Source organism: Pectinophora gossypiella, chromosome 1 (genome assembly GCF_024362695.1).
Source record: "Pectinophora gossypiella chromosome 1, ilPecGoss1.1, whole genome shotgun sequence".
In the NCBI taxonomy this organism is placed as follows: Eukaryota; Metazoa; Arthropoda; class Insecta; order Lepidoptera; family Gelechiidae; genus Pectinophora; species Pectinophora gossypiella.
Window position 1 is genome coordinate 4726663 of NC_065404.1, and position 9863 is coordinate 4736525.

Genomic DNA, 9863 nt, shown 5'->3' on the forward strand with positions numbered 1-9863 from the left:
AACATCATCTTATACAAATATGAGTAGTTTATGAAACAGGTCGTCAATAATCGTTTTGTCTCTTTTTTACTAGTACAAAATTTCATTTGGTAAAAGAGATAAATATATATTTGTTATTTCTAGTTATGGCAACATTTTGTGATGACGTCACAACAGCTGTAGGTGCGTGCCATTTTTCGCCATTTTATGCGCTGTGTTTTGTGGTACTTCTGCTGTCAAGTAGCTGTTTATGAGATCGTATTTTGTGTTTTGCGGATAAATTACGAGGATTTGATTTGCTAAATCGAAGTTGAAGTTGAAAAAAGTGTTATTCAACATGTCCGTGTATTGTATTGTACAGTGTGGTGCCAGAAAGGACAGAAATCAACCGTATTTGTCACTTCATAGGTTAGTACCCCGTATTCATTGAATAATACAAACAATCCTATAGATTTTGATGTTACAACGCAACTGAGCCATGAATTTGTATTAAACCTTTATATATTTTGAGTAATTGTCATACCACAAACCGTATTTTTCTTTGTTTTCCAATATCTTTATTCGTCATAGTCAAATTAGTGTTGCGCCAATAATACTGGCTAAGAATACTAGTTATTATTTTTACGTTAACAGGTTTCCAAGAAATAAAAGCTTGAGAAGACGATGGTTAGAGAGAGGCTGTTGGTGTTTAAATTTATATTTAAATTTCAGCCTAGCTTGCATCATCTCACTACTGGCTAGATAGATAACATATTTGTATCATGTTATCACAACATGTTTATACTATCTATCATTCAACTATATAATATATTATTATGTACTTAATATACTTAGACTGTAACTATTATATGTCGAAACAATTATGAGTTGTACAAATTTTATATAAATAAATGAATGTTATCTTTCATTTCAGGCCATCTTTCAATCCAAAATTGTCGACTGGATTTACTGAAACAGGTTATATTGGAAAACTAATCCACAGCTGCAACGTCGTCTGTGATGCCATTGCCCGTACGTCTGTCTCATAAGTCAGTACATGAAAAGGTATTTATCAAATAATTTCATATTTTTAACATGATATAGTATAATTCAACCAGGTACACAATGCACTTAAATCAGATATATTTTAGTACATACACTGTTTTAACATTATTATTAAACTTTATTTCAGTCTGTTCAAGAAGACGCGATGAAAAAATTAAAAGATAGCCAATTTGAAGAATATTATGGAAGATCTGCAGAATAAAAATCAAATAATAAAGGGCAAAATGTATTGATGGAAGAATTGGCAGGACCGCAAGACTTTTTGAAAAGGCAGGTAAACAAATTTCAAGGTTTACCTTTGCCAAAGAAGTATTCCCAAGAAATAAGAAAGTTTGCTTTAACTTTACATTTTCTTTCTCCGAAAGCGTATAATAATTATATATGCAATGTGACAGGGTATCACAAAGACAATTTCTAAACAAATTGACACTGTTTAGATTTGTATTTATTGTAAATATAATGTAGTTACATAATAAATAATGTGTGAAATTAATACTTACTAATAAACAGATTTCCGTTATAATTTATGTTTCATTATACACTCCAGGTGGATTCGAATTGTGCGCAATAAAGAATGTAATCAATGTTATAGAGTTGTTAACGAAACTACTTAGATAAATCTTGACTAAACCCTTTACAAATACAAATATACTTTATTGCACACAACATACCAAAAAGAACAAGTTTTACACAAAACATACACGAAAAATTTGCGAAAAATACAGTACACCACCTAATTACTCTTTACCTTCCCTTTCTGTTCTCTTATGAATACTTATTATTATAATGCTATACCTATTATTGGTCAGCAAAAATTTAGTATCGATCGCCATCGACTCGCAAAGAAGAAAATGCTATACCTAGTAGGTACGAGTATGGTAATCCTAGTATTGAAACAGCTTGCATCCCTAGTAAAGGCCGCCATTTTATGCGACGAAGTGGCACGTTTTTTTTGTAGGTATTTCCAGTCCATACTCTTATATGTCTATGGAATAGTCCGACAGACCGTCCATCAGTTAACAACACTGAGTGAAGTTATATATACTGAAGTTAGTTATTAAAAAACCATCAGGGCCATAGTGTTAAAACTACTACAACTACTACAAGCCGTAAACTTTACTTTATATACCGAATTGATACTATATTTACCTTAATTACATCCATCATTGAACTAATAAACTTAAGAATTGAACCCCTAAATACGTTCCATATTACGCGCACAAAATAGAAAAAACTTACGGCTTTTCGGCGGGAAACGGGAACGGGACAGTTGCTTTCTTCATTGAGTAATCTAAATAATTAATACGAAGTGGTGTTTTGTGGTTAATGATCGCATTAAGTTAGTCGGAAGACATTCGCGAGTGTTATTATATTGGAGTATTCAATAAACAAAGTGTATCTGCCTATTTTCGCTTCGTGCCGGGAAGCCGCTTCATAACTCAAAAGTTTATGCGGACTTTTGAGTTAATTTGTTTGGGGTTCGGAGTAGGAGTCTACTCCGAGGGTGGGGGCTTAGGTTTCATCATCATCACCTTTCATCATTTCATTAATCATCAAGAAAAAAAATACGTCAGACATGGCTGTATGGGCATAGTTCCCTTTGCCTTACCCTTCGGGGAAAACCAAAACAAAAAAGAAAAAACTTACTAGAATAGCGGGCTATTTAATTAAAAATTAAAAGAATATATCAGTACCTCAGATCAGTACTAACCTACCTCTTTGAGTACTATACTGGGCTACTGGCAATTTAATTTTATTCTCATTGTTTTTAAATCACTGCAAACGTCACGCGCCTCACATACTTAATATCTAAAAAATGCAAAATCTTTTAAAAATGTTCAGAAAAAATTAAATAACACTTTAATATATAAAATATAACTATCACTTACGTAAACAGTAAAATGAAATTATCGTATAACAAATATTTGAAAGAATACAAAAGGTTCAAAAAAAATTGGCAGGGGCAAAGCGCAAAGGTATTCATTTTGTTATGATAAAACTTTATGATAGTTGTTAAATTACGTAGCATTAATTACAGCGATAACGAAGCGAATAAGTATGTCAAACTAGTTTAAAACCAAGCTCGAGCCATTTGCTAGTAACTACTGAAAGGTTCTTGTCGCCCCCTTTTTAGATATTGATAATAGCCTTGGGTTCAAGTCTAAAAACGTTGGGTTGAGCAACAAAGTTAAAACTAGAGTAATTAGGTTATACCTTGCATTACATGGTATGGAATCATGAATCGACTGTTATTGCATTAACAAGATATTTACTCTCACATGTTTATTGCCATCGGTCAGGCCGGACAATACAGTCGACTCGCTCCGGTCTGAGTAATCGCATATACCCGGGTGCCTTACTAATGTGATACAGGTGGCCTTGTCGCTAAGTCTCGCTCTTCCTGTTCACCCTAGATCACAAGCTTCTGGTCGTACAGCTAGCCTTGATCAATATCTGGCACCCGCCGGACAGGGGACCTTTGGTCCCCCGGGAACCTCCACCTTCCCCATAGTTCCGCCACGGTTTCTCCAACTAATAGTCGACTGTCGCTAGGGGCGAGAGATACTCGCTCCCGTCCAATTTCTACGCCCCCATGTCTAAGACACTACTCAAAGTACATTGTACTAGCGTTTTATTGGACACCATTTATGGAAATTTACTGCTACGATAATACAGTCTCATCATATTTCCACACCATATGAATACCAGTCGACACATCACATATATAGTATAAAAAGGACTTACAAGAGGTAGCTGACTCACCCTCTCCAGGTCCTCGCCCTTTTGCCTCCCTGGGCTGCAGTTTTTAACTAGCCGTCAATTTGCTAACGACTGACAGTTGGCGCCAAAAAGACTCACCTTCTAAGTGGACGTATTTTTACATGGCAACTCGCGCTGTGCGCGACACTCCCGGCAGCAAGGAGAGTTATTGCAGCAGGGTGAAGAGATGCTTGGTCCACTCCAGGATCTTCTCCCGGGCTCGCACAGCAGCACCTCGTTTCTCTCTTCCTCATGTGTCCATGGGGACATCAACAGGAGCAACCACCCCTGCTCGATCATCAACTGACGTACTTGGCTCAATGATCATCTCATATTTTTTGCTTATGTTATCGCCCCCCATAAGGTCACTGCTTGCAAAATTTGCTTCCGGCTCTGGTTTATCACCTTCCTCACTATCAGCCTCAAGAGGATAAAGATGACCGAGAGACCTGGTAAAAATAGAGTCGTCGACTTTGACTTTAGCGACTCTACATTCGCCATCAGCGCCCTTGATCAACTCTACGATTTTACCAACTTTCCAGTTGTCTCTGTTCTTACTGTTTTCCTTTAACTGAACATAGTCTCCATGGTGAGGTACCCGCTGTGATTTAATTCTAGGCTGCTTCGGATCCTGGCGATATCTCTCCCTTAGGCTTGCTAGGTATTGATTTACAAACATAAGTTTGAATTCCTCTAGGATCTTAAGGCCTCTTTTCCAGCTTGTAATTAGGTCGACCTTCAGTTGCGTGCCAGTAGCCGGTATTTCCACGGCAGCTGAATCTACGGTCAAGCATTTACCGAAGCTTAAGAAGTCAGAAGGGCTCAGTATATGTTCTAACTCAGGTCCAACTTTCGTTAAAGGTCTTGCATTTACCACATTTTCCACCTCTTTGATGATAGTGAGCAGTTGACTATCATTGAGTAAATGTTTGTCTAATGTACGCTTCAGACACTGTTTCACTAAGCCCACCATGCGTTCATAAAATCCTCCATGCCATGGAGCAAGCTGAGGGATGAATTTCCACTCGATACAATTCTTGATGCAAAATGGTTGTTTCATTACTTCACTGGTTAGCCTGAAATAGGTGGCGTTGTCCGAGTATATTTTCTTCGGCGTGTTTCTGGCTGCTGCGAACCGCCTAATGGCTAGAAGACATTCTTCTGCTGTTAGGTCTTTGACCACCTCTAAATGGATGGCTCGCACTGTCAAGCAGGTAAATAAGGCCACCCATCTTTTCACCTTGTTGTTCGAGGAGTCCAGTACATACAACGGGCCAAAGTAGTCTACACCGGTATATGTAAAGGGAGTATTGTACGTCACCCTTTCCGCAGGCAGTGGTGGTGCAGGTGGAAGGTTGTAAGGCCCACCTCCATGTTTTATGCATCTTGAACATTGTTTAATGACCTTCAACACCTGGGCCTTCCCTTGTGGTATCCAATATTTCTTTCGAAGAATGCTGAGTGTGTGAGGGGCTCCAACGTGATAATTACTTTCATGAGCTTCCTTGATTATCATCCTCGTGAGCTCTGCGTCTTTAGGCAAAAGTATGGGATGCTTCATGTCATAGCTCCACGTTGTATTACCCATTCGACCCCTTGTTCTAAGTATACCATCAACATCCACAAATAATTCCAAGTTTCTGACTAAATGAGTCCTTTTTCCCTCTAACTCTTCAGCAAAACATTCACTTTGCAATTTTTTAATTTTTGACATGAGTTCATTTGTTGCCTCAACTTCTTGTGGTGGTGCATCTAGTTCAGTCAAGTCCTGGTTGGGTTGTTCTTGTTCAGAGCTTTTCGTTGTATCTATTATTTGCTCACCTGGACTCTGAACTAGACCCTCCCCAATAGAGAGAAGAGTGTTGTGATGGCTGTCATAAAGACGGTCTTTAGGCCAGTAGCTTTCGTCTAACTTCAAGAACTCTGGGCCATTGAACCACAACTCCTTTTTGTGTTCCCAGTTTTCCGGTCGCGTAGCGAGATCAGCAGGGTTCGATTTGGTATTTATATAGTACCATACTGCTTCTGGTAAATTCTTTTTGATCTCCTCGACTCTATTTGACACAAACGGTGGGAGCAGTTTATCTGACCGCATCCAGCTAAGTACGACAAGGCTGTCTGTCCATAAAAAATCCTTATGTATGTGTACGCCTATGTTTACTTTTACATACTTCAACAACCTGCTCGTAATCAAGAACCCAAGTAGCTCCAGTCTTGGAATATTCACACACTTTTCTTTCTTGTCTTTACTTTGTGCCACATGCGATTTCGCCATCACGAAAGATACTGAACTTCCTCCTATTCTTATGACTTTCAAGTACACTACCGCAGCAAACGAATCTTTTGATGCATCTGAAAATCCATGTAGTTCATATATCGCGGATGCGTCTGATGGTATAGCTCCGAGATGTCTAGAAACTTTTACCGTCGTGATGTCCTTGAGCTTGACCAGGATTTGCTTCAGTGATTGTGTAATATCTTCAGGTAATATGCTGTCCCATTTACATTTTTGCTCACAAATCTTCTGAAAGAGTAATTTCATGGGAAGCACAAGTGGACACACGAACCCACATGGATCATAGATTCTGGCTAAAGCTCGTAAAACTTTCCTTTTTGTATCTATTGAGTCTTGAGTCAGGTGGCTCTCAGTCCAGTTTAATTTTAGCTTGTCACTGTCTATGTCCCATGCTAGACCAAGAACTTTCACTTCCATCGACTGATTGTATTGATGTATAGATGGAGTAGATTCTAAAAACTCTTTGCTGTTTGAAGTCCAGTCCCTGATGGTCATCGATAGCTGATTGAAAGAAGTTCTTACTTTTTTGTAGATCTCCATGGCCTCCTCCAGTGTGTCGGCTCCTGTGACCAAATTATCCACATAACATTTATCAGCCACTGACCTTATTATCTCGTCATCTGATTGAATCATGTGGTGTTTTATTGTGGCTGTGAGTAGGAAAGGGCTTCCTATTATTCCGAAGGGTATTCTACAGAACCGAAAGCATACCAGGTTATCGCCAGTTGGTTCTTCATTCGCATCTTTTACCCACAGAAATCGTGTGACATCCCTGTCATCTTTATGCAATCCCACTTGTAAGAAAGCCTTTTCTACGTCAGCAGTAATGCCTATCTTCCTGGTTCGAAATTTGAGAAGAAGTGCTGTTAGATCTTCTAGCATATAAGGACCACTATATAGACACTCATTTAAGCTTATGTGTCCAGGTATTTTTGCTGATGCATCATAAACAATTCTTCCTCGTTTGCCCTTTTGCCTTATTATGTGATGGGGCAGATAGTGCACAGACCGGTTCGTGTCACCATTATCAAATGATGGTACAGCTTCTATAATTCCCAAATCTAATTGCTCTTTCAAGATATTGTTGTATTCCCTCAGGGAGTCTTCGTCTAGCCTTCTCATAAGACTCTTCAATCTCCCCAAGGCCAAGCCAAAATTTGATGGCAAGTCTGGTGGATATTGGATCCAAGGCCATTTGACCTCATATCTACCATTTTTATATTGCACTGTCTCATTAAACTTTTGTACAGCTTCTTCATGACGAGTGGCTTTTGGAGAGTCCGTAATCCTAATATTTTCCAGCGACCATAAGAATCGGATGTCAATATTCCTTAACGGCAAGTCCGGCTCAGTGAAGTATGGGCAACTGGGTGTGTGACACTGACAGTAAGTATTTATAGACAAAATATTATCATTATCATATGAACTGACATTTCCGGAAAGAACATATCCAAAGTCGGTATCTATCAGATATAAATTCTCAGACATCTTGATTTTTCTTTCCCGCATGAATGAACTATAGAAATCATTACCGATGAGAAGGTCTATGCCCTCACCAGCTGATTCATCATCTGCAAATATATCAACTCGACTATCATTGACTGTAGCTATTGGAACCCGATCTGTGATGTGAGGCACTATGTTTACATTTATCTTTTGACTTATCCCTCGTTTGGTGTCTACTATTATTTCAGAAGATGGGCTAGGTGTCTCATGAGGGGTTGATGCTCCAAAGGTATATATCAGCAAGAGATCAGTATTGACGGTTTGCAGCTTAAGTACATCTGCAAGTTTCTTTGTCACATAACTTCTTTGGCTGCCACTGTCTAGAAGAATCCTGCCGACCTTGCTGCTACCTTCTACATCATTAGTGCCTCTGATCTTTGCCACTGCTGTCTTTTATTTCCGGGCACAGCATTTGGAAATGAGGTCCTTTACAACGGAAACAACTTATCTTGCGTTTGCAATCTTCAGACTTATGGTTTCGCCGTAAACATTTTAAACAACGTCCTTGTAATTTCCTTTTTCGGGCTTCCACGGTATTAACTCGCTTACAGTCAGCACTGACATGATTCGAAAGTTGACAGAAGAGGCAAGGCCTTTTGGATTTTTTTGCCTTATGTCCATAGTTGATAGGTTGTCCCTTTCTCTTGTGTTGATTCATGAGAAATTCAGTTTTTTGTTTTGGCATAGTATTCTCTGCACGTACATGTAGAGCTTCGGTAGTGGAGCCAGGATTGTTAAATGAGACCTGAGAATCTGCCAGCACCGCAACAGAATTTTCCATGGCAGTAATAATCTTGTGCAAACCAGCCCTGATGTCAGTCATTGAATTGTCAGTGCCAATAAGATGTAGTTCATGGACCACACGGTCAGGAAACTTCCGCAATACCATAGCTCGAAGATGATTTCCGTTTGATGGCTCTCCCAGTGTTTCTAGTACTCTAATGTTTCTTTCAATCTCATTGAGGGTTGTCCGACAACTTTTACTATCATCTGTGGCCCTTTTAAGATTGCACAACTCCGTGTAGTGAGCATCTACAATGGTATCCTTTGATCCGAATCTTCTTTGAAGAGCCTCAATGGCAATAGTGTAATTCTCATTCGAAGTTGACAGACCGGAGACAGCCTCCAATGCCTCCCCCGTTAGACAACTGAGCAGATATGACAATTTATCAGCTTCCCCAATATTTCTATCATGAATATTTGCACGAAAACGGTCCCAAAATTCTGTCCACTTCAGCTTGTCCCCAGAAAATATCGGAAGCTGGAGCTTAGGTAGCCTGGCAGTAGTCAGGGAGTCAGTCGCCGTATCGTTAGTCACTGCTTCCTGCTCCATCGTTATTTGCAATGAGTGATCGAGCAGTGTGGCAAGGCGTTCCGCCTCTATTTGCGTTAATAATGCGGTATCCACCACTTCAACGTTGTGAATAGACGATTTCTCGGTGTAAGTTTTAATTTCAGCATCTAAAGTTGATATCAAACTAAGAAGCTGCCTTTTTATAACGGATGCTTCCGCCACATTTAAATTGCCGGCGTCGTACTTTTCCTTTGCGGGGTCATAAACCGATCGCAAAGCCTCTCTTCGCAGATTTATTCTCCGTAACAAAATGTCTTCCATTTTGAATTTCTGAAATTAGTATGATCTAAAGTTACTAATGCAGTGATTGCTATTTCACTTTGTACTAACTTCGTACATAATACGTGACAATTAAAAGTATAAATTCCAATAGGCGCTAATTGCCATTGGTTCTAATAAGATCGTTATCATGACAATTAAGTAAATAAGTTTTTGTTACAATGACAATTGCAACCACGAGTTTTCGATGAATAATCTCGATTCGATAGGAACGCGTGGGAACATAGCAAAATTCGTGGTATGTATTATTTCAGCGTTCTTGTACAATGGTTTCCAATACTAGTAGAAATGTTAACGTCCGACATATTATAGCCGGGTGCTACCGTATTTATTATTTGTATATTAAGAACACTTAACACAAATATTAATTCCTATTATTAGAAGTATTTAGGTACAAATCGTCTGGTTTACTTACTTGGTCTCGCGGTTTTGTTCCCTTTACCGGAGCCTTGATTCACTTTTCCCTTTGTTTGTATCGATGTCAACTAAATTAAATATAACAATTATGTTGATGATGTACAAATGCGGAAAAAATTGTCATAACTTTAAAGTAACCAACTGATAACGACGTAGTTCGCTGCGCGCGAAGCCAGCGGCTTTCTTGTTGGACCAAAAAATCTAAACACTTACCTGATATGCTTATTT

General features: G+C 38.9%; 1 protein-coding gene and 1 long non-coding RNA gene across 2 annotated transcripts; one reads left to right on the plus strand and one right to left on the minus strand.

The window, feature by feature from the left end:
• Nucleotides 1-25: 25 nt before the first annotated feature.
• Nucleotides 26-1518, plus strand: LOC126382041 (uncharacterized). Its single transcript, XR_007569017.1, has 3 exons — nt 26-387; nt 893-1023; nt 1151-1518. It is a non-coding gene; the product is annotated as an uncharacterized LOC126382041 (long non-coding RNA).
• A 2515-nt stretch (nt 1519-4033) lies between these two features.
• Nucleotides 4034-6712, minus strand: LOC126366932 (uncharacterized). The gene has a single exon (XM_050010276.1). The coding sequence runs from the start codon at nt 6710-6712 to the stop codon at nt 4034-4036; it is 2679 nt and encodes an 892-aa protein (XP_049866233.1).
• Nucleotides 6713-9863: the final 3151 nt, after the last annotated feature.

Bases quoted from the DNA above. Each gene is read 5' to 3' on its own strand.
- LOC126366932 (XM_050010276.1), bottom strand. From the start codon at position 6,712: ATGATTCAATCAGATGACGAGATAATAAGGTCAGTGGCTGATAAATGT.